We start from the raw sequence: 26,408 nt of genomic DNA on the forward strand, positions 1-26,408 counted from the left end.
CTCTTCGTTCCCTTCCAATTGTAGCCGGAGCGCCATCTGTTTTGTCAAGACTTTGTCATGCACTGCTAGGTACCACATGATCGCACAGGTGTAGGTATGTGTCGTGCAGTTACATTACGCCATGCTTTTGACCATTGGATAGTAGGGTGCACGGCTCGAATTGTTTGCATCACTGGTCGTCTTTGTAACTGCATTCGGTATATGAATTTGACCGTAATTGTTTCACTATGTAATTGCGGGCATGCTATGAGTAAATACGTAAATTCCACCATCGTTTTTGAAAATAGTTGAGAGTACTGGTTAATTTTGGCACTAGACAGGGGCTATAAGTTCGACATCTCTTAAGTAAGAATGTAGCACATGCCCTTTCAGGTTCACATGAAGTCGCACTATTGCTGTTGCACTGTGCGCCCATGTCATTAAAACCTCATGGGCACCTTCCGAATCATTATACACATAACATCCATTCGATTGATTCAACAACCGTTCACACACAAGCTTCGAAACTAGCTTGATACAAACATTTTCTAAAGTGATCTATAGGGAAAGGAACTTCAGGTAAATAAATGTTTTTTCTGCGATAAGATAGAGACCCTCATTTTTGCAAAAATTCTGATCATAGCCTTATATGTCAACACAGCAAATTTTATTTTACATAAAAACACATATTTTCCAGTTTTCCGTATGTAAATACATATTTTGCGAATTTTCATTTTAAATACATAAAATCGCTCATTGACTTCATCTACCTCGAAATCCTCGAAGGAAAAATGTTTATTCTCCGCACCTCTTTCATATCGAGAGTGTTAGGTTTGTTTTGTCTTTGAACAAGCTCGCTGGCAGACTTCTGGCGCCTCGCCTACGATCCTATTGGGGGAAAATAGCTGTAAGTAGCTGTAGCTGGCTACACGTAACGATAGCAAGGCTTTTTAATGAAGCAATGCAGCTAGTGTGGCCGGAAGGCATAAAATTTGACAATGTTCTTCTCTTGACAGATGCTGCAACTTACATGCAGTGGTCTTGCCGTTAGCTACCCCAAAATGGTGCACGTTACATGTGTGGCTCATGCGTTGCATAGAATATGTGAAAAGATAAGAGCTCTTTATCCCAATGTCGATAAACTGGTTTCAAATGGGAAGAAAGTTTTTATCAAGTCGCCTAGAAGAATAGAAATTTTTAAACAAGAATGTCCTGAGGTTCCCCTTCCCCCTACACATGTAGTTACGCGATGCAATTGTTATGCCCAGAACTTTAAAAAAATTGTATCTGTTGTAAATGATCTCGACAAAGAAGAATTTTGCAAGAACTGTTGATGAAGCCCTCCTTAAAAGTCGAATTTGCATACATCTCAACAAACCTGTCCATTCTCTCTAATTCCATATGAAAGCTTGAATCGTCCGCGTACAGTTTGGCAGTTTCCATTGGTGAAGTCCGTATAGTAGAAACGAAACTGAAAGAACTCACTGGATCTAAATGTGCAGGTTTTTTTCTTTGGGAAAAACCAAGGTTTTCAAACATTGTGCCAAATTGCATGTGTTTTGGAAGGAGGTGAAGTAGAGGAAGTGGAAGCTTTGGAAAACTTCAGCGTTAGTGACATTTCGTGCTTCAAATATGCAAGAATTGTTTCTTATGACGTGGAGCGATCTTTCTCGCAATATAAGATGCTTTTTAGAGATTATCGTCACAGATTTACAATGGAGAATTTCGAAATAACTATGGTGATCCACTGCAACTCTTCCAAAAAATAGCTCGCTAAGAGGTAATCATTTAGAAACTAATTTCAGGTGTCAAAAATGCATGTAATATTTTGTTTTTGTTACAAAATGTTTTTATTTTTGTCACATATGTTTCCTGTTTTTATCACATATTTTAAACATTTATGACACATAAAAAATAAATATTTCTGAGTTTTTTAGCACATAAAGTTCCGTTCCCAAACTCGATACTCACGACCTGATCCGGTGTTAGTTTCAATGTGTCGTTTATCCATTGGTGTAATCCCGTCGACGTGGGTTTGTCTCTGATGTTGCTGAAATTTATTTTCAGTGTGTTGACCCTTTTAATCGCCATTTGACGTCTATGTATTAAACTTCCACAAGACACTTACGTAAAGCACTGGCTACGCGTACGCGTGGTCGGGAGTTGTACGATCCTTGTATCGCGGCTCTCGCCAGACTGGCTACTCGGCCACAGGGTCCGGCTAAAATGGGCGATGGAACAAACACAATTTGTATATTCATGCACGACTTACTAGAATTCTACCTGGGACATCTGGTACGAGTTTGTGATGAATTTATTTAATATTTTTATTTTAATATATACGAACATGCGCAAGGAATATATTGCTGGAACTACTACTGCTACTACTACAATTTATTTATATTATTGTTATACGGGTAGTCCTGTGCTTTACACTTCGCCATGAAGGCGTATAGGGGGTGTGGAGTTAGGGCCCCACACTTCCTTGATCACGGCCAAAGGTGGGGGTGATGTGATCAGTACCACGCCCTTGGTCGCCTTTACCTAACCGCTTGAACAGGTGTCAAAAATCCTGGTTTTCCCTCGCCGGGGATCGAACCTGGGTCTCTTACATGGTAGTCAGATGCCCTAACGACATGATTTCTTTATATGAAGGAAAAAATTGGACGAAAAAGGGAAATCTTGACCCTTACAAAGGAGAAATTGTCCTGCTAGATTCTGGCAACACTGCTCGTAACCCATCTGCTTCGCGACCTTGCGAGTTGCGGAAGAATTATAAGTGTGTTGTGTTCCACCGCATTATATAACGTGTCTGTCTGAATCATCGACCGCCACGCATCCAGATAAACAAGCTCTTCGAAGACGTCGCCGGAAGCGATTCGTGTGATTGGCGATCGTCAAGAGGAAGGATGAGTTCCTTCTGACGAACGCTGAAGCATCATCGAGCCAGGATCTCGGCGATTGGGAAGTGAGCGAAGAGCCATAAACCAGAGATTTTTACTGTGTAGATTGGAAACTTTCATCACGACGATTTTCTTCCCTCCGAGCTAAATGCAAGAAAACTGCTGGGTGTTGTAAACGTTAAATAGCATTCGGTAAGCGGAAATGTGAAATCAGAAGTCATTGGCATTATCAGCTCCATGTTTACAAACATCAAAAATTGGGGACTACTCGCCGTGTGTGTTTGTGAAATATCATCGCATATTCACTTAGGAACTTCAAGAGTTTTCATCTTTGGTCATGATAATACAGGGTGTATCAAAATAGTATAAACAAATTTAAGAATTTATTTCGACTAATCTATATGGAATACAACCATGATATTTGTTATGTATCAATCAGTAACACTTCCAAGTTTCTATGAATGTCTACAAATGACTACGAATGTTCAAACTGGCTTCCACCTGTTATGCGACACACATCCCTTCGAAATTCTAGTTCTTGCCACACTTTTCCCAAGAACTAATCGTCCACCAATGTAAGGGCGTTTCTTATTCTCCCCTTTAGCTGTTGCACATTTTGTGGCATAGGCGACACGTAGACTTTGTCTTTTGTAAAGCCCCAATAAACCTTACATGTTGTTTATAATGATACATACTGTATTATATACCAACAGTTTTTTTACTAAAACTATGAGTTGTAGTAATCATCCCGTCAATTTCCAAAGCGCCCCTGCAGATACTTGTAGTCATCACTCGGTACTTCGCATATCATATCGTGAACAGACTGCATGCAATTTCTGATGAAAGCGGCGAGCGAAGCGAACGCGAAATTTTTTTTATCTACAAGTATTTCTTTGCAAACTAACAATACTATTAAATGCACTAACAGTTTCACAGAGGTTAACAATTCGGCTGCATGTTTTGCAGGACATTTCGCAAGACGCCGTTGAAAAATGGACATATTAGTGTTTTTGGAGTAGCATCGCAGACCGCAGGACATGACCCTCAAAAAGAGGACTGTCCTGTGAAAATTAGGACGTCGGGTCACCCTAATTAAGTCATTTCTTACCAAGAACTAGATCTGTACTGTTTCCGATATAAAACCTCAATATTCTTGTTGAAATCTGAGGTTGTAAATGGGCACTCAGCACATACAAGGACAACACGACCCCCAGAACATCATCCTTGCCGTGGATCCAGACGCCAGAGCCTCGTCAGCCTGCGACATTGCAGGGGAAGTGAGGTTTAATTGTTGGTGCCTTAGCAGAAGATGGCCCCTACACCCCTTCAATGATGATGAAATGCATGGACAATCGGCGATATGTCATTGTACCGAAAATGTAGGATATACATAATATTTATAAAATTTTTTGTACCAAGTAGTGAAATTGTTTTGTTAAAATACAACATTATAAAAATGAAACTATTAATTGACGATACCAAAGAAAAACTGCTGTTTGAAAAATAGTTATATCATTATTTTCAATAAATTAAGTCATTCTTTACATTATCAACGATGCAGCAAATAGTCTTGTTTGACTGCATTATCATCATCAGACAAATTAGAAAGAGACACTACCAGAAATATAGGTGAGTTTCATGTAACGTCAGGATGCGCACTTCCGCCATGTTTGTGGCCAATTTTATTTGTCGTTTGCAAGAAAATAGCCACCACGTAGCATTCGTTACATCTGCACCAACTGCACCTTTATTCTAAATCACGAATGCTTGTTTGTTAGTTTCTCCCGCCCACCCGCTTGAATCCGGTATGCTTCAAGAACTGGCCACAATCATGGCTGCTCGAAGCCACAATGCAACAGTTTGTGACGTAGGTGAAACACACCTATACATGAATCCTCCGTTGCGTGAAATAACGGTTTTTGGAATGTTCCTTGATAATGGACAATATCTTGATGTAAACGTGACTCACCCGTGTTACACAGAAGTGCAGCATCCAAGGAAATAATTGAATTATTCGGCACGTCTGTGTTTGTCGAGTTAATTTGTGTTAAATTCGATATACCGCTTAATGTTGATTCGATAATTGTTCAATGAGAAGGCCAGCACTTTCACAGTTTGCGATTCAGTAATCAGTAATTTCTGCAGGCTAATTGGCGTTTATATAATCCTGATGAAGGAAACTGGCCCAACTGTTGCCAGTTTCCAATCGACTATTGAAATCTTCCGAGAAAGAAATGCGAGTAGTAAATGCTTACCTACTTCTTTGTTTCCTTGAAATACGGTATGTAGGGTTTGTATTAATCTACCAAATATCCTGAAATTAAGTACCAGAGGTCTTGAATTCTACACTGTAAAAAAAAATACACTTTCTGCACACTTCCTAGAAACTACTTTTGATCACTTCTTGTACACATTAAATGTGCACAAGAAGTGTACAGGAAGTGTACAAAAAGTGCAGCAAAAGAAGTGTACAGGAAGTGTGCAAGAAGTACTTCCAATATAAAGGTATCCCAAAAGTGTGTAAGAAGTGTGCTGCAGAAACTACTTTTGATCACTTCTGGTACACTTTACACATTTGGAACACTTGTGAAAATACTTGAGCGACACTTCTTGCACACATGAGATATATCGAATTCAGTACTTATACTTAGTTTCTAGAATAAAAATACAGTTCACTCACATTTAACTTGACAATTGAAAGAGGAAAAAGCAACAACTTTCAACTGTGAACCTTAAATTTTGTGAGATGCGTGTTTGTTTTTCTGCGACCAGTTACCAGTTACCAGTTACGAGTCTTGGCTTGCTTTGCGCAATATGATGTGGAGTACCAGCGTCTGTGGACACCTTGCCTCCTCTTTGAATTGTTTTTGAAATGGCGTGCGATGTTTTCGGTGTTGAATTCCACTCCTGCAGCTGTCGCTTGGGGTGGGAAAGTGAGGGTGGCAGTGGCGGTTAGGCTGTGGTCACTTTTCACTTGTCGTGGCTGGTCGGCTCAGGGTCTTGGTAGACGATGAGTGTGTCTGTGTGGGTTGGCGGTACCAATGGCTCGTGCCGTTGGATTTGGGTTTTCCTGGAGTTTGGCCCAGAACGTGGCGGTTGTCCGCTGGATCACGTCATCTAAGGGTGGAATGTCGAGGTCTTCGTGGAGTTGGACGTTTGTTGTATACCGTCCGTGTCCGCTGATGATACGTAGGACCCTGTTCTGTATGACTTGGAGTCTGCGGAGGGTCGTCTTGGGTAGGTGTTGCCAGGCAGGGCAGGCGTAGAGCAGAGCTGGTCGGATGATTGCCTTGTACAGTTGAAGTCTGGTTTCCAGCCGCAGTCCTGGCGATCGTAGCATCGGGTAAAGTGCTCCCACGCGTTTGTTTCCTTGGTTGACGATTTTGGCTATGTGGTCTCTGAGATAGAGCCCTCTGTCTAGTAGCATGCCGAGATATGTTGTGGTTTGTTTGTGGGGAACAGGTTGTCCTTGTAGTCTGAGATGGTATTCGCGCGGACGGCGTCTACGAGAGAACACGATGGCGGTGCTCTTGTCGGGATTCACTCGCACTCTCCATTGTTTTGCCCAGTGATCGTATTGTTGCATTTGTTCTTGCATTCTGATGTAGGAAACACGAATATCCTTGGCTGCCGCAAAGTATGCGGTGTCGTCTGCGAAAGTGGCTGGGAGGCAACCAAAGGCTGTTGGTACATCCGCTGTAAACAGGGCGTACAGCAGCGGGGAGAGGGAGGATCCTTGGGGTACTCCAGCCGTGGTTGTTCGAATGGTGGAGATGGCTCCTTGAAACACTGCGAAGAAGGTGCGTTGATGTAGGTAACTGTCCAGCAAGCGTACGTAAAAGTCAGGTATTCCAAGTGTGTGTAGCTTGTATATGAGTCCTTCGAGCCAAACCTTGTCGAAGGCCTTCTGTATGTCGAGGAATATGGCTAGTATGTGGTGTTTCCAGTTGAAGCGTACCGAGAGATGGTCGACCACCCTCACCAGCTGGGTGGTCGTGCTGTGGTGTTGCCTGAAACCAAATTGGTGGTCTGGGAGTAGATCAAAGTGTTGTACGTGGTCTTGTAATCGGTACAGGAGGAGGCGCTCGAAGACCTTGCTGACGTGAGACAGTAAGCTTATTGGCCGATAGTTCTGTGGGTGTAGCGGGCTTTTCCCCTTCTTCAGGATTGAACATACTCTGGCGGTTTTCCAAGCTCTCGGGTAGTAGCCAGTGAGAAGAATGGCGTTATATATTTGGGTTAGGACAATCAGGAGTTTCCTTGGGGCTTGCTTCAAGGCTTCTGTCGGTATTTTGTCCGGGCCTGGCGCTTTATTGTTTGGCAGCCGTCGTATGACTGTGTGAATCGCTCGGGGAGTAATTAGGTGTGGTATGTCTGCATGCGGCTGCTCTCTGAATGTGTCCAGGAAGTTGTCCACCGTTGCTATTTGTTCCTCGTCGCATGGTTCTGTATTGGGAGAAAACTGTTCTTCAAGGTTGTTAGCGATAGCGTCAACTTGTTCTTGTGGTTGAAATAGAAGATTGCCCTGTGGGTCGTGGAGAACTGGCGTCGTTGAGCTGGCGGTGTGTCCGCGGAAATTTCTTGCGAGCTTCCAGAATTCGTTATTTGGCTTGTCCGAGCTCTTCAGTTTTTCGTCCCAAAGGTGTTCCCTTGATCTTTGAAGGTGTCCTCTCACTCGACGTTTCAAGTTCTGGAGGAGCTGCCTGTATTGTGGATGTCGTGTCTGTTGATATTTGCGTCTGATCCATCGCTTTAGGTGCAACAGGATGTGTAGCTTGAGGTCCGTTGTGTTTGGTTGCTCTTGACGGTTTTGTTTGGTGGTACTATTTCGAATTGCTGAAGTGATCTTGGCACCAATTTCCTCAACGGCCGTGTCGATATCTTCCGGGGTTGCAACGTGGAGAGGCAGCTGGATTGTTTCGTGAAGAGTTGTTTTGTACTGCTGCCAATTTGTCAGCGGTCGTGTTGGTGCGGTCGTGAGATGCGTCAGTAGTCTATGGGCGACAACACATATAACCGGCTCATGGTCCGAGTCGAGATCGGCGACGACATACGGCGCTACGGTGAAGTTGATTCCTTTGTGTAGTGTGATGTCTAAGACATCCGGCCTAGCTCCATTTTTGGGGTAGTGTGTCGGATCCTTTGGTGCTGTTACCGCAAGGTTTATAAATGGTATGTGGTTGAACAGCTGTACTCCGTTTCGATTGGTGACCCTAGAATTCCACTCTGGATGTTTGGAGTTCAAATCTCCAGCTATCAGTACTCTGGTGCCTAATGACTGTAGTGTTTGAAGGTCTTGAAGCTCTACCCTCGTTTCCGGTCTTTTGTATGCTGCAACAAGGACCAGCGGTTCAGTTGGTGTGATGATTTTGATGGCCAAGGCTTCAATGGTCTGCAGTTGTGGGATGGTGATTGTCTCTGTGGGAAAATCTCTCTTTATTGCTATCATTAGGCCGCCTTTTGGGGTAGGTCTGTCTTGCCTGTGTATGATGTAGTTTCGTAGGGTGAATCTGTTCTTGGGTTTCAGGTGGGTCTCGTTTATTAGAGCGACGTCTATCTTTTGCTGGTGTAGATAGTGTAATAGTTGCAGTCTTTGGTTGAAAACTCCATCCGCATTCCAGTAGAGGAGAGTCATGTGCCGGTGTACTTGGGTTTTCTTAGAAGCACCCATCGTTGAACATGGCGATGACTGTTTCAATGCACACCGTGATTTTGGTCGGAGTGTCGTCTGCTGATCGGAGTTTTTCGAATCCATTTTTGATGTGCTGGAGAATTTTTTGGATATCCAGGCCATTGATGAGAGTTAATATTTTCTTTATGTCATCGCCGAGGGTTCCTTTTGTAGACGTCGTTGCCGGTGTGGAAGCTACAGTATTTTGTTCAGCTTGTGTGGTGCTCTCCGCTGACGTGGTTGGCTGGGGTACATCGGGTTGGGTTTCTTTTGTTTTGTTTTTCATGACTGGCTATGCCGGAACTGGCGGCAATTTCTTTACTGGTTGGTTGTGATCAGGGGCTGCTGGTTCTGTCGTGGGTTTTGGAGGTTTGTAGTTCGCCTTTGCTTGTTTGTATTGTTGGAAGGCTTTGCATCCTCTAAAGTTGGCTGGATGTGGCTGGCTGCAGTTTGCACATTTGGCCGGTGTAGATCGATCTGTTTTTGGACATTCCCTCGTATGGTGATTGTCTGCGCATTTGACACATCTTGGTGTCGCATTGCAAGTATGCTCACCATGGCCTATTCTCTGGCAGTTGTAGCACTGCAGGGCATCCCTTGCTTGGTACGTTTCTATCTTGACAGGCATATGCAGAAGGCGTGTGACGTCGTACATCTCCTTGGTTATTGGAGACCGTTGGAATGCGGCGAGGAACAGTGGCATTTTTACCCGTTCGTTGCTTGAGTTGTCTTTCTTTGACATCTGGGTTACTTGGATTACCGGGAAATTCTCGTCTCTGAGTGCTTCCTCTATGTGCTTTGGGTCCGTGTCGTATGGTAGGCGTCGGATGACCACTTTCATCGGCCGATCTGCCTTTGGGACTCCGGTGGAAAAGGACCTTCCCGTTTGTCGCAGAAAAGCTATCATCTTGTCGTAGTCGCTGTAGTTGCGGCAGGATATTTTAATGTACTCCGCTGTGGGATGTACTTGCGGGTTGTCGAGATTTGGCGTGAGTGTAGATATGAAGGTGTACTTCGATATTATATCATATATGAAAACAGGAGGTGGTTTGCCTGTCCTCCTTGTGTCAGGCCTTGTTTGTATTTCGTCTTGTGTTAGAGGAGCGAATCTGTTTGGGTGGAAGAAATCCTGCTCAACTGTTCCTTGTATATCCGGCTTCACTGTTTTTCTTGGTGTCAGGAATTCTCCCTCCTCTGGGTCGTCCTCTTCTGTGGTGCTGGATTCGCTATCGCTTTCTGCTTCACTTGGTTTTCCGTGTTTTTGGTTTGCCAGTGTGCGTGTATTGGTCTTCGTCGTGCTGGGAGTTGGTAGATTGTCTCTGTCTGTGTCTGCACATGCCACTTTGTTCTTGCTGTTAGCTTTATTGTTGACCTTTTCCTGGCATTCTTGTAATAGTGCATCTAATTGTTGGTCGAAGGAATGTTCACTGGCTGTGTTCTTGGGCTGGATCCCATTCGCTTTTGCAGGCGTCGTTGGTCTGTCCGGTGTTGATTCTGGGTCGTTCTGGGGCATTCGTGTGCCTGTCCACCGCTGTTGACCTCTGCCTCTTGATAAACCACCTCTTGTACGCATTTTTCCTCTTTCAGTTCTACCTCCTTTTCTTTCTATTCGATGATCAGTCTATTTATCCCCCTTGATTCTATCTCTCCTCTTTCTCGCACGTGGTTCCGTAACAGCAGGCAACGTTCGCTTGCCCGATGTCCAGTATCTTCCTTGTTGTTAGTGTGAGATATCGCCTTTGTTCACTTTACCTCCTCCGCTGATTCTGTTCGCGGTAATTTATTCCGCTCGCCCTGCCGGACCGAGAGACACGTACCTTCTACATATATAGTCCAGAATCAAAAAGGTTGCTCATGGGAGATTCACTTTTATTCACTGCAGTACATTTTCTTCTTTAATTTGTATCTTAGATGTTCACATATTTTTCGAAGAGTGTTAAAGCACAATTTTTCACTATGATTACAATCGAACGTATCATTATTTGTTGTACAAAAACTTATGTTTCTTGTACACATTTTGACAGAACCATCTAGCGGCCGGTGTAGGAACAACCAGCCCCCCGAAGTTAACGATCTGTTTTGGTGTGCTTTAAAGATGAATAGTTCGATTTAAGAAAATCTATTAATTTCCTCGGAACATTCAACTTTATCCTTCTTCAATTTTAATGAGATTTATCCAATTATCAAATTGGTACATTAAACAAAAAAAAGTATTGATAGTTTCATGATGCAATGCGATTTCCATGTGTTCCAGGAAAAAAATAGTTATATTTTGTTATTGTTTAATGTTGCTTGCTTTCAAGTGTGTTACTGCTTTATATAATGAAATTGATTTATGTTCATAACATATTCATTTGTCAAAAAAGTATAAAATAACAATCGATATGACCAACAACACAAAATGAAATCATGTGCTACAAAAGTGTACAAGAAGTGTACACTTACTTTAAACAAAAGTGTACAGAAAGCGTTGAAGAAGTGCACACAACTTTGAATGTGTCCCCAAAGTGTGCAACAAGTGTACAAAATTTCGTCATTTCGGGTCGCACACATCTAGAACACTTTAAGTACACTTTTGCAACACCTTCAGTACACATCTTGTGCATATTATATGCAAGAAAGTGTACCAAAAGTGTACAAGAAGTGTATTTTTTTTACAGTGTAATTGTGGGCGAATCATGCTTGGTTGGCATGGGTGTTGCTAGTATTTTTTTTGTGAGGGAGGAGTCAATGTAAAATTGAATAGTAGAAATAATAACAATAATAATCACAAAAAATGTTTAATTTAATAAAGTATTATTATATCGAATTGTATTGTTTTATCTTTGGGAAGACTCTTCACACAGAAAAAAGTTTGAAATATCCAAAAAATAATTTCTGGTAACCAAATATTTGTTTAAATAGGCAACAAACAAATGACTGTTCACCAGAAACAAATTATTTTATTACTCGTGCAGATTTGCTAAAACATTTAATCAGAATTACCAAACTTTGTGTTTCCGGTTACCAAAATGCTTAACTAAACGTGTTTTTCTTTATTCAAACATGTTTTTTTTTTTTTTTTGTGTGGTTTACGGTCTTCCTTTATTTTTTCACGTTTCATAACGGTAATATTTTATCATTAAGTTTTGCACACCTTCTCGTGAGAAGTCTGAAATGTGGGGAGAAAATTTAGTAGTGAGTAAACGTAGTATGCCACCTCATAAAAAATCATTTCTGAAATTTTAAAAACTCTTGAAACTCATGATTCCTTGGATTAAGCGATAGCATGTCGAGACATAAAGTTCGGACCTGATTCCTGCATTTTACAGGTTTTTTTTATATAAAACATTTTCCTCTATGATATACCGTTAGAATCAAAATAATCAGCTTTCCTTCCCTTGTTTTTCTAATTTGTAATTAACAATGACTATTCCCAAACGGTTCCACTGACCAGTACGACCTTCCTCTCAACCATGGTAGGTGATGATGGCAATGAAGCGACAAATCTAGCAGAATAAATTTGCGACACAGTGTGACTTTGTCGTCGTCTGGTCGATGCTCGACGCAAGGCCACCAGGTCATCTGGTCGAGAGTTCCACGGTTTGTCACTCGACTGCGGAGATCCCAGGTCTCACGTGACAACCTCATTGGCCAATAACGGTGCTGGAAACCGTTCATTGAAACACGTTTTGTAGACGGAAGAACCACCCAACCCAACGCCGCTCGCCTGAAAAGAGGATACTCTTTTTTACCTCGCCAGATGAGCGATCGGCCCGAGGTCTTCGTCGATGGCGTGGAAAGAAATGATCTTCCCTTCAATAAAGGAGCAGGCCACTCCGGAGCCAATTTCTTAAGGAGTCAATGTTTATCCAGGAATGTTGCAGGGTTCGCGCAGGGTCGTGTTACGAGCGAGGCAGGGCCAACTAACAATTTGATCCTGTTTTGTCACACGCGCCATGCGTCAAACCGCTGACAGCCGTTTGCCATAGAATCAACCTCCTTTCATGATTGCTTGTGGGCGGAGCAAGAGGCTGAATCTTGTCTCCATGCATAACCCTTGGATGGCTAACGTGCTGTTTCAATATATCATATGCATATTCCTACAAATGAAATGTCATACATAAAATTTTCGTGGTGGTAGTGCGCAGGCACTTAACTATCTAGAAATATGTTTCGGGGATCCGAACCAAGTGTCTCAAAATATTAATAACAATATAATAATAATAATAATGTTTAAACAAAAAAAATATTATATTAAATTAAAATTATATTAATTAAAATATTTAAATAAATTGATATATTTTTATTAATACATGAATAGGTAAAAGGACGGTATAAGAATACTGATATAGCAGCACGTATTCATTATCTTGCATAAGTGTAGTTAAGGTCGGTAAAATTTGTACAAAAAAAAAAAAAAAACTGCCCTGGCAAGGAAATGAATGTCAAATGGATAGAGAATTGAATATTTATTAAATATATAAAGAAAGTTGTTAGCTGCAGTTGACGAAAAGCAAAGTTCCTGGTGATATTTTATGAATGTTACGTTGTAAGTAGTAAGTATAGATCTTGCATAAATCTATTTCGCCACTGTCATTAAAAATAGTATGATTACGGGCTTCTCCTATGGCACAGTGGTAGCGTCGTTGCCTTGTAATCAAGGGTTCCCGGGTTCGATACCCGGTGGAGGCACATGGCGCAGTGGTTCGGATCCCACTTTAAACTGTAAGTCCAGTACCGATTAGCCTTACTGTGCATAAAGTGTACTTAAAACACCAAATCAATCAATGAAAGTAGTATATTTACAATATAATCCTTGCTTCTAAAAAGTTTGGCGGAAATAAATAGCCCTCGACTTCATAAGTATATTTTCATTATTTAATTTTAGTTATTTTATTATTTAATTATGTTCATTGTTTAATTTTTGCAATTAGTATTTTTTTCGGGGGGTGGGGGGTCCGGATCCCTTCCCTAAATACGTCCTTGGGTAGTGGTGAACTTCGCTGAAGGTACACGATTGTCAACATGTCTTCCAGGCCCTGGGCTGCATATTTTCATTGCAACGAGGCTGTCACTCCTGGACCCATAGCCACTATAATGACCTGCGGGGCTTGTGTTCTGTCATCCTTATGCGTTTGTGATTGTCCCTTCATCAATTTAATCTCATCACCATTCATCCCCATCATCGAGTTTAGTAAAAAAAATTGTAGAAATTCGAGATAAAATAAACTCGAACAAACTTTCTCTATTTTATATAAATAACAAGCAACGTATCCATTTGTATGTTTTACTAGCAATTTTCCCCTCGTTTCGTCATTTTGTTTTCCTAACTTCGAATTACATATTATTGGGTTGGTTGCGAAAATAATAAGTTATCTCAACATTGTAGGTGTTTGCTCTATTTTGAAGAGCAACTTATCTGAAAGCATCAGAGTATTTATATAAAATACCCCCCCCCCCTCCAAGGAGCAATACATTGTAGAGAAGGGGAAATTCCCCTTTATCATCCTGTCCTCAAAATGTATCCTTTTGGATATATCACAATATTTAGCAGCATAGTATATCCATGATATGTCATTGAAGAAATGTACATGCAGTAAATTTGTTATCTGCTAGTAGATTTATTGATACAGTAAAACCTCGTTAATCCGGATCCCGATAAGGCGGATTTGGCTTAATCCGGACAGGCAAAAGGAAAAATAAAAAGCAGAATGCAAGGTTTTAAATGTGGCTAGAAGTCAACAAGAGAACTTCCCAAAGAAAGGGCAGTCAATCACTGATGAAATTCTGTTTCCCGCAGACTTTTTACTGTGCTGTATAGTGTACTGGTATTTAGGCCTATGCCCTTTAAATGCATCATAATAAACGTGTTTTGTTGCTGTAAACGGAATTTTAATGCACTTTCTACTGTTATTTTAGGTTAATTCTGGTTAATTCAGTTAATCCGGACTTTCGTTAAACCTGTGAACTTATCCCCCCATTAGTCCGGATTACCGAGGTTTTACTGTATTACTCTACTCGGGCGAGGCCTGTGATGATTTTGTTCCCACATCTCCACATATTTTAAATATCTTCCCCGCAGTAGTACGAATGCACTTGTATATTTCGACTGTGTGAATTGGAATCAGTACAGATCTTGATAGCAATTATCGATTATAAAAATGATTGTACATAATGTACTGTTAAATTATCTTGATAACTGGTGTTGGATATTTTAATTTCACCGAAATGCTTTGCTGTTTCTTACTCTTTCAGATGGACCATTAAATTTGCTTTTTCTCTTTGAGTTTCCAAAAATTTTAACGAAGTGGAACACTTCTATCCCAACAACTAAAACTATTTTGAAGCCGGGCGAAAGAAATGGGAGATTGTAGTTTTTAAATGCGTGCATACTATCTTCAATTTGATGTACAGTCACCTGCAATAAAAATTGGACACGTAGATCCTGAAATACTGGTTTCCTTTCAATGCGTTTTTTTTTAATTAATTTTTTTTGGGTGCGTCAGCACTTAAAAGCTGTTTGGCACCCGTCACTTTATACGAGGTCCAGCCCCTTATCATAACTAAAATAACATAACTGTAACGTCGTGTTGTAACTAAAACATTAAAATATTCTGACTCGTTAAAAGCTGAGGCTGTAAAGGGGCATTCAGCACACACAAGGACAAAAAGCAGGACAACACACACAAAATTATCCTGGCCATAGGGCCAGTCGCCAGAGCCTCGTTCGTCTGCAAAATGCAGTCCAGGGTGTACTACGTGGAAGTGAGGTTGACTTTTGGGCGCCTACGTGGAAGGTTACCCCTTACACCCCTCAATGCGTTGTGTGTGTTGCCTAAGCTTACGACGATGAGCATACATCAATAACAGCTTTACAATAGAACGTTCTGCTATCGCCGGAGAGTTAGGTAACACACATAGCGCATTGCAGGGAAACCAGTATTTCAGGATCTAGGTGTCGTATCAATCCCTAAGATTGTATGTTTATTTTATTAAGTCTCTCTGAACGCTTCATGTTGACCAGGGCATTCACTTGTTTTTCTCAGCTGTCTCAAGCCTCTTAGGCATGTTTACAATGCGTTGTGTTGTGCCATGCAAACCTCCTGAGCTTTCAGGAACAGGTAACACTTCTGGTTTTGGTGTCAGCGGTTTGCATGGTAGCAATTATATTAAAAACACGATTCGGCGATTCGGCATCGAGGAAGAGCTCGATGGCCAGGGAATATAGAGGTGAGACAAGCTGGGAGGTGACTGACTTTGGGGATTGAGTGGAGAGAGTGAAGGTGGTCAGCAAGTCAGTAGGTGAGGAGTACTACAACGCTCTGGTCAACAAATAGGAGACAAGCTTACAGAGGACTTCGCTATTTTCATTCAGCTAAGAGACTTCAGTTAGACAGGTAATTATCCTACACCCAGCCATGATACAGGTTCAACGGTTCACAAAATCCAACGAGTTACCATTGTCTTTTCAGTAGTTTAATTCCTTTGTGTAATTTGTACCTTTCGCATGCCAAGCAATAACTCGTCATGTCAATGACGAGTGGTCTCATCAAGAGGATGAATGATGAGTAGTTTACATCACCCCATCAGTTAACTGGTTCAGATCCCTTCATTCTATAGAATGACACGGTGTTCCATTTTTTTTGCAGGTGACTGTACCTTGAAATCCTTTAAAACTCAACGTGTAGTCACATTTTCCGTTTAAAAATTAGAATAATGGATTTTCTAATATTCCTTAATCTGTTTTGTTTTACCGGAAGTAAGAAAAAAAGTTTAATTTATTATTTGTAGACATCAGAATCACCTTTGGTGACAGTACATTAATCTCGTAATGCTTTAATGGTGTTTATTAGGCTCTAAGAAAGGAAAAGAAAGGAAACAAAATAACAGTTGGGCTGAAAAGTTCATAGGCTGACTCATAGATGGCGTTACTAGAATTAAATCCATGTGATTTTTACTTAGTACTAACCTTCAAAAGATACGTGTATAAATTTCACAGCTGCCGGATAATTAGTTCGTGAGATGTGAGTGAAGCAGCTTTTGTTATTGTGAAAAAATGGATAAAAAAGAATTTCGTGTGTTAATAAAGCATTGCTTTTTGGCGAAAAAAAATACTGTTGAAGCCAAGGCTTGGCTTGATAAACATTATTCGGACTCTGCACCAGGAAAATCAACCGTTGAGAAGTGGTTTGCTAAATTTAAACGAGGCGAAATGAGCATCGAAGACGATGCACGCAGTGGACGCCCCAAAGAGGGTGTTACCGACGAAAACATCAAAAAAGTCCACAAAATAATTTTAAATGATCGTAAAGTGAAGTTGATCGAGATAGCTGAGACTTTAAAAATATCAAAGGAATGTGTTGGACATATTGTGCATGAATATTTGAACATGCGAAAGCTGTGCAAAAAAGTGCTGTTTCATCAAGACAATGCACCGTGTCACAAATCAATGAAAACGATGGCAAAATTATATGAATTAGACTACGAATTGCTTCCCCATCCACCATATTCTCCAGATCTGGCCCCCAGTGACTTTTTCCTGTTTGCAGACCTTAAAAGAATGCTCGCTGGAAAGAAATTTAGCACTGATGAAGAGGTAATCGCCGAAACTGAGGCCTATTTTGAGGCTAAAGAGAAATCGTACTATAACAATGGCATCGAAAATTGTATGACCGCTATAATCGTTGTATCGCCCTCGAAAGCAACTATATTGAATAATAAAATTGAATTTTGTCAAAAAAATATTTTTTACTATGTTAGCCTACGAACTTTTCAGCCCAACTGTTATATGTAATGATGGGGGTGAAGCTCATACGAAAGGAAATGTAATAAGTATATTATAAACACAATTAAATTCTCTTGATTTGAAATTCAGTAATTTGATTGGCAAAAATAACAAACATTTTGTGTAGAATAATATACAAAACACTAATCATGTTAAACCGTAATTAGTGTCATTATCATTAAGCTGTAAATGAACATGGCAGCTGATATTTTGCAAAGTGTCATTAAAAAATCTCCAAAATTCAGCTACAAAAACTGTAAGATAATTTTTCAAGTTACAATTACATAATACATCGACAATGTTTTATTTTCACTGGATGGAAAGTTACTGAAATTATTATGGTTTCATTAACACACCAAACAAACTTCTCATTGTAGGTTCATATATATACTACAGTATCAGAAACATAAAAACGTATATTTAGATGTATTTTATTTCCTTTAATCAAACTATTGAAATATTTTACAGGGCCTTTTACCAGAAGAAGCTTTTCTATAAAAGACACATATCTATGTGTATGCTGCCAAAAACCATACAGGCAATTTAAATTCTTTTTTTTAAAAATAAAGAAAATCGATTGAGATAAAAAATGTGATTTAAATTTTTAAAAAATCATCAAAAATGATGATTGTGATTTTGACCTTTAGTTCATAACAATTTTGTGTTGGTTGTAGTATCTATATTGTAACTATGGCTAAGTGTCGACTGCTATGTTGACACTGCTTTTGTAGCATCTGAAGATCGGCACACTGGTATTCGTTTAGTGTTTTGCACCTGATGCTTTGACGTTTCATTTCCTTGTTGTCAGTTCGGAAGCTGCGTTATCACACTTTCTCTCCCTCCTTGCAGGAGCCACGAAGGAAATTGGAACCGCCCTGACGAGGATCTGCCTACGTCACAAGGCCGTGGAGGCGAGGATGAAGACTTTTACGAGGTGAGTTGTTTCCTGAATAAGGATGTAAGGTGTCAACGCTTTGGGTGAAGGTCAGGTGGAGCAAGTGGCTCTTCCTGGTGGAGATCTTGTGTGCAGAAATGTTGCTCCTTGTCAAACATTCAAAAAGTATTTCACGCACGTCTTCAAAATATACAAGATAATACTTTTGAACAGTGGCGGTGCCAGAAAATATGGTTGCGGGCGCAAGGAGGGGATTTGAGTTGGGGGTAGTCACATCTAAATATCATACAAAAATGCGTATTTGGTCTGTAGCAGTTTATTTACCAAGCCTCTTGTTTGCAATCCCTCCCTCTGGCGTCGCACCTAGTTTTGCAATGCTTTAGTCTTTACTTTCAAAGATGCTTTGACTGTTCGGCACAACAACACTTTGGAGGCTAATGTCTGTCAAATGACTTTTTACTACACATCGCAGCTATTTGTACCTTTCGAAATCAGAGTCCACTGCTGTCGTTACTAATCCAGCAGTTCGCAGTTGTCCTCACGATTCTGGGTCAACATCGAAATTTAGAACTCCATCAAGGATCGAACAGGGGACCGACAGCAGCAAAGGCGAATCTGTGAGAAACCTGCTTGTTAGCATTAATGATATGGCAATTTTCGTCAATTTCTTCAATAACATATCAAGCAGAGTTCGGTAAAGGGTAATGGTAGTGGTGTTATATTAGGTTTTGTTCCTAAGTGAACATTGTCCATCTTTCTATTATTTTTAGAGAGAACATTTCTAAGGTCTTCACGTGTGCAAGGAGTGATCCTTTCTGAAGACACCGAAATGTTAATCTCCCTTCACGTAGTACACCCTGGACAGCATTTTGCAAACTAGCGAAGCTCTGGCGTCTGGACTTACAGCCAGTATAATCCTGTGTAGGACTTCTGTTGTGTCCTGTCCATGCATTATGTATTTGCCCCTTCATATATCTTATCATCATTCATCCTCATGGTTGCCAATTACTAAAAGTGGCAGAAAAACAAAGTAAAATAAACTAAATCAATCGGTCAACGACCATGTTAGTGCTGACGTCACATCAGACGACTGAGCACAATTTGAGTCCAAAAAAATGTGGCACGTGGTTTTCTCCTATTCAAAAGCATTGAATTTTCCATCGGAAGGGGTGGGGTACCTTTAAGTATTGTGACAGCAGTTATGAAACAAAATTGTGATATGTATCGTAGATACATGTAAAGATGATATTTCGGAGAATACGTCAATATACCTTAAGGAGCATAAGTTAATGAATAACTGGAAAATGGAAATCATGCATTTTCTGATTCTCGTAGACATCGAGAATGACGCTGCCGTAGGAATGATGGGAGTTCAGGATCCTCACGTGACTGCAGCGACGACGCCTGTTGGCTGCCGGATCTGACGCCGGTAGGAGCATTCGCTTTACTCTATTTTCTGATTCATTTAATATTGACCTTCTCCTCTGTAAGGTATATATATGTAATATATAGACGTATTCTCCGAAATCTCTTCTTTACATTGATGTACGATACTCATCACAATTTTGTTTTATAACTGGTGTCACGATTTTTAAAGTTACCCTTTGCAATGGAAAAGTCAATGGCTAAAACCACGTGTCTACTTTGTTTGGATTTAGTCTTCAAACGTGACGTCACAACACTAATATTGTCCATTCTGTCGTCTTCAGTTACTGCTTTTCGTTTAATTTTAGACGAGAGAGGCGAGGTTTTCCCATCCACTGGAGGATTTAGCATATAGAAAGTGATAATATCCAATCCAAGAGAATATATCCTTTCAAGACACAGAAGCAGCATTTTTGCAGTTCTCAAAGGACTCGCTCCCTCTTACCTCCACTTCGTTAAGAGTTTTGATTGAGCGTCGCCCGACTTGTAAGAGAGCCAGATTGAAACGACTCTCGCATAGAAGATTGAAGCCAAGGACGCATCGCATGAAGAATCGTTTAATGGAGTCTAATGAAGACTGAAGGAAACCTCATCATGGCATTTCCTCCTAATCTTCAACCTATCAGCGGCTGCAGCCTCCTCCCCCTCGTCATAACCGAAAAGGAAGCAAGTGCTGGAAACAAGATTCCAGGAACTTCAACTTTCCGAAATGCGAATTACTCCCCACCCCTTCAGAAATATAAATCCTATCGCTTTCCGAAGGAGAAAGGTTAAACTGCCCTGAACACCTTTCGATTTGGAGAAGTATGAGAAGTCAATCAATTATACTCTTGGTCTCTACATTAACATTTTTTTTATTTATCTTATACAGTACGTTCCTCACAAAAAAAAATAGGAATATTGTTATATTAGACACAACAAGTTTGGAATATTATTATACTGTATTAGGCAATAGGTGATGGGCACAGTGGCATATGTCGGCGAAAAGACGAGAACGTCCACTAGACAGATACCATGTGTTGTCATGGACAGGCCCGTACCCAGGGGGGGCAAGGGGGCCATGCCCCCCCCTCAAGCCATGAAATATTTTGATGCAAACCTACAAAAATAACATGGATAATTTTTAAGATTTTGCAAGAATTTAGATTTTCATCTTGTATAAATAAATGGGTTGTCTCTGGAGAGAGGCAGACTTCAGAAGTCTGCAGTCTACTACATTTAGTAATTTTAGTTTTATAACCATTTATGCGAAGCTACTAAATGTTCCAATTTGGTCGGGACAGTTCACCATATTTACTCCCTGTTTTGACTTTTTTCGAACTGCAGTCTTGATGAGAAAATGTCCTCTTTTTGTGGTTAATTCACATTCAGGCATGTTATTCATTATCAGGATAATTCCAAAATCGTTGGTGGTCACATTCAGGGTACGAATTTCCATGGTGGAAACGGGAAACATCTCCCACCTTCCCACCAACGATCTTGTTCTATTAAAATGTTTCCCCCATTAAAATTTCACGAGGGATAAGAGTTTGTGTTATAACAACAACGATAAACAATTATTTTGGACTTCAAACATACTAAGAATAGCACTATAAACACATACAAAGAAGAAATAACAAAGAATGATGTCAGCCTGTGTGTGAATGTTGCATACATCTCTCTCTCTCTCTCTCTCTCTCTCTCTCTCTCTCTCTCTCTCTCTCTCTCTCTCTCTCTCTCGTATGACGTATTTCTACAGTCATATATAAGATTTTAAAATTATATCAAATTGGACTAGTAAGAAATGAAGCCGTAGCTGCGAAGGTGGTTGTCATTGTTACCCTAGGCCCCAGGAACATAGAAATTAGACCGACCTGTCATTTCTCCATTTCTCCCCTCCTTTCGTCGGGAATAAAACGTAGCACTTGCATGTTAATTTACTAGGAAACTAATGTCTTCTTAAAGTTTCTCATTTTTTGTCCCTCCACCTAGTTATCTTTAATTTGCAATCGATTTTGCAGATGTGAACAATAACATACACTGCTTGAATAAAGATGAGGTGGGATGCACAACCGACTGTCCTTTTATTAGCCGCATTTCTTGAATTCTAAGTTTTATTTTCATTGGATTCAACGAAAAAGAGTAGGTGCATAAAATTTCTACAATATCTAAGTATGCCAGCTACATCTAGGTAGGGGGTGTGCAAATTCGGTGCAGGGGGTGCGAAAATCATTCTCGCCTGGACGCTTAAATCCCTAGCTACAACTCTGATAAGGAAATATTTCTTTTCGAGAGACCATTAATTGATTTACACCATTATAGAAACATAACACAATACAGGTATGAAAATTTAATTATCATTTTTAATAAAAAGCATTAAATAAATAACACTTATTAAAAACATTTCACCTAACTTGCTGGTTTATAAATGTAGCAAATTAATTTGCTTATATATGTTTAAAATATATATAAATAAATTAATTAATGATATTAATTAATTATTTAATAATTGACACGATTCCCAACAATATTCTCTATACTTCGTAACCTCGATCTCTTTCTTCTCCGATGACAATGCAACCTACTAGGTTGCGAAATATCAAACCATTTCTTTTGGTGTGGTAAGTGTTTACTGTCTCCTTCATTAGGCTAGTAGTGTTTATCCGCCCTTCTGGCACTCTTTCTCATCCTATTCCTGTGATATATATATATATATATATATATATATATATATATATATATATATATATATATATCACCAAGGTTTCGGGCTTGGCCTCCCGCTCAAAAAAATCCGGGGTACGGGCCTGGGGGAGGTACGCCCCCCTGGAAAATGAATGTCACCTAAAAATGATATATTTCGCACATATTTTCATTTCAGTCACAGTAATGTATGTTAATTATTATAAATTCGTTGAAGACACATGATAATTTCAGACTGAAATAGTGTTTTTTGAAGGGGCATCACTATTATGGGGAAAAATATGGGTCCTTTGCCCTCCTTGGAAAGAGATTACCTATCTTGTCCCTCCCTAGAAAAAAAAATCGTGCGGACGTCTATGTGTGTTGTTGCATTCCAAGGCCGTGTCTATCACCTATTGTCTAACGTAACAATATTCCAAACCTTTTGTGAGGAGTGTATGTTTGGGGATTCCATTGTCACTACATTTCTGATATTAAAGTAACTATTCTACTGATAGTTAAGCAACATTCTTCTTACACTGTCTGTGCGTTGAAATATAAAACTTAACACTGTTGATTAAACGTAACTACCCTCAAACTACTGAACAAACTGAACACTACCCAGATTTGTAGCTACAAGTGAACAATTTCGTGTCACGGGTAGTACATGCGAAACAAATTCCGCTACTGTCGGAATTTCGAAGATAAACGTTTCCCTCTGTTCTTGATTCCGAGGAATCCTTATCAACGAAATACACTGCCACATAGTTCCATAATTGTATATCAGGCAGTCGTGACGATACCGAAAATGAACAAGGGATGGTGGGGAGGGTGGCGATACAAGATAAGAGCAGTCTTCTCTCGTCCTGTGAATCAGGAAGTCTGTTTCGTACTCGCCTCGAGTTACGAATATCTCGAGCCTCGAAAAAATCGAAGAAAGTACTTGTGAAACAGACTAACAACACATATTTTGTGTCATTTTCAAACCATTCCTCTTACAGACTATACCCTAAAGACTTGGTAAATACTTCTAGGTTTTCGTTCAGTATAATTTCAGTTACTTGATAGTAACTAAATTGACAGTAATCATATGTAAATAGAATTACTATTTAATCGAGAAATTCAGTCTACTCTCGGTTCTACGACGTTTCACGGTTCCCGGTGAAAATGTTATTTCCAAGGGATCCACGCCCATGCTAAAAAATGCGTTAAAATTCTTAGGGAGAATTCACACCGAAGCGACAAGCAGCACGGGCCGCTCGGGAACGAGCCCATCAGCAGCAACGTTACACCGTAGCGGCGTGGCAGTGAATTCTCCCTTAGACGTTATATTAATTAAATAATAATTTATTTTAATATGTAGACCACGAGTGCTTCGCCAAGTGATACCCCGTGGGTGCAATACGCCCGAAAGTGACGTCAGGAATTCCGAAAAACCTAAGATCGCACCGTGACAAGTATAACAAACGGCCACTGCTTTGCCCAGGACCTGGCGACCAAAGCCTCGCTGGCAGAGTAATGCAGTCGGAGGACCTTGGGACTTATAGAGCGCTCGTGAAGAGAATCGCAGTGATTGCAATAAACGTACATTTCGGCTTTTTCCCTTCAAATATTGGACTTCACCCTCCCGGGAAAACAGTCGTACTTGGAGAGGATGTACAGAGAGTTAGTTGACTGACAAGTGTGGGTGGATTTACAGAGTTGACTGTACCTTCGAAACGAATGATAGTCCTTTCAGATTGTAATGATAAGTAAGACACTTCCACTGAAATCAAATTTATTTTTAACGAGAAATGTCAGATGTCAAATTGTCAACTCAACGTTTCGATAAGTCAACAGTAATTAGAAAAATACATTTCTCAACTCCCTGTGTTTCAGTTGTGGTGTTTGATATGATCAGAAGACGAGAAGCAAAGTTAGCCTTTAAGTAGTGCATATTAGGGGTTTCAAAGTCGTACTTAGTAGGTATGGTCTTTTTTTACCAATTGAATATCACTTTTTGACATATTTTGACAATTTTTTGTCGATGTTTTAGCGTTTAGCGATGTTTTAGTACAAATTTTCACTATACTCATTTTTCCCCCACTCGTACTTGGTAGGTATATCATGATGTTACGTGATACAACTTAACCTATCTTTTTTTTACGATTATTTAATTTTTTTACGACCCTAAGTGATATAACTTAACCTATCATTTTTTTTATTTATGTACTGTTTGAACGTTATTATTTGAGGATCATATTTTGTAGGTATTTTTTTTTATCAATCGAATATAAGTTTTTGACATATTTTGACAATTTTTTGTCGATGTTATAGCGTTTAGCGATGTTTTAGTACAAATTTTCACTGCACTCATTTTTTTCCCTACTCGTACTTGGTAGGTATATCACGATGTTACGTGATATAACTTAACCTATCTTTTTTTTTACGATTTTTTTAATTTTCTTACGATCCTAAGTGATATAACTTAACCTATCATTTTTTTTATTTACGCACCGAACTAACCTACAAGGGGGAGTCCGTTTGTTTTAATATTTCAGTATTATAAGGTTTTCACAAATTTTATATAACCTAAAATGTGTTGGATGTTGATGTTAGTATGTGGCAATTTTTTATGAATTTTAAAACTGTTCCGTGACCCTTTCGTTCTTCACGTCGTAGGCGAAGGACTTCTCTGCAATTAGGATGACGCTGCATAGGGTATCCTCGGGTAGCGCGTCGTGGAACTCGCAAACACCCACTCTACAAAAATTCTACTATATGATCTTTTACTGGCTAAGCTAACCTACAAATAGGAATTGGCAGCACTGACTTATAAACCCCCTGGGTCTTCTTGGCATGTTTTTTCATGATGTGTTGCCAGGCTATTGCGCATCTTGGCGTATACAATGTATATATTTTGAGAGGGGGTTATAGTTTTTTATGCTGTACGAATACTAAAAACTTGACAGTGACAACTAACAGAGTAAATAAACCTACATGCAGAAACTAACAACACTAGTTTCTGACAGTGAATTTGAAATAAAATATTAAACAAAATACATGAGTAAGCACTGTGATTACAAATAATACCAGTGTTATTACACATTCATTCTTATTTTTCGAAGTTGAATGGAAGCACGTGTTTTTTACGCTCTCGTAATACTGACCTTGCCCCAGTGATTTTAAATTGCTTCCATCCGGTTTTTTTTTCCATGTTATTTCCGCATGCACGCAACATTCGCTTTCAATAGTTTAATGAAACACAGAAGGAGTGTTAGTTTAGCAGGTTTTGAGTTTACAATGTATTAAATTAAACAATAATTTATGTAAGAATATACTTGTACTTACCGAACACAAAATAATAAAAGCACATGTGAATCTTTGCGTGTGTTCATGTTATATGACGACTGAGTAAAAAATAATGTTGACTCCCCGAAAGATAAAAGTTCCTGGTTCGACATCAGATGCATGCAAATTTTATGTTTTACTCTCCAAAATCTTGATTTTTATGTTTGCGCTATTTGTCATACAGCAGAGGAGAAGAGGGGAGAGGGGAGGGGAGGAGGTACTATTAGCGCCATCTATTAGCAAACAATAGAAATAAAAAGTAGGGGGTCAAACTTTTTCAACACCCAAAAATTTTAAACGTCCTCGTTTAGTAATACGATCAGCAGAAGACGTTTAAAAGAGTACTCTTAGTCGAGAAAGCTAATTGCTAGGGCCCATATATTGCTAAAATGTTCTTTGATTTACATATTTCTCATACCGCCATATGTTGTTCTAGTTGACTTCTTCCAAAAAAATGCTAATTAGCGAGAGTTAATTAAGCAAGGCAAGTAAAAGAAGCAAATAGGACAATATGTGGTGGCGTGGAAATATGTAAAAATTCGACTCGATTCGAATTAAAATTGAAGGATATTTTGAATTTTTTTCCTATAATGTACAAAACATTTACCGTACATAATCTTTTCTATTTACAACAGTATAAAATAAGAGAAATGTGTGACAATATCCATATTAATTAGGAAGGTATGTCGTATGCTAGGTTAGCTAATTGCGTCTTCTACAGCTTCACTGTTTAGAGGAAAGATGGAAAAAGAGAGCTCTACAAAAACTAACGCTCTT

General features: G+C 39.7%; 1 protein-coding gene across 4 annotated transcripts in view; it reads left to right on the forward strand.

Moving 5' to 3' along the window:
• The window catches only part of mim (missing-in-metastasis), a 438,609-nt gene that overhangs the window by 253,682 nt on the left and 158,519 nt on the right, over positions 1-26,408 (forward strand). For all 4 annotated transcript variants that reach the window (XM_083139464.1, XM_083139467.1, XM_083139465.1 and 1 more), the window contains exon 4: positions 18,170-18,254. In XM_083139464.1, the coding sequence (XP_082995590.1) occupies positions 18,170-18,254 (85 nt within the window). The remainder of the gene's footprint in view (positions 1-18,169; positions 18,255-26,408) is intronic.

This window comes from Lepisma saccharinum, chromosome 17, assembly GCF_977018435.1.
Source record: "Lepisma saccharinum chromosome 17, izLepSacc3.1, whole genome shotgun sequence".
Classification (NCBI taxonomy): Eukaryota; Metazoa; Arthropoda; class Insecta; order Zygentoma; family Lepismatidae; genus Lepisma; species Lepisma saccharinum.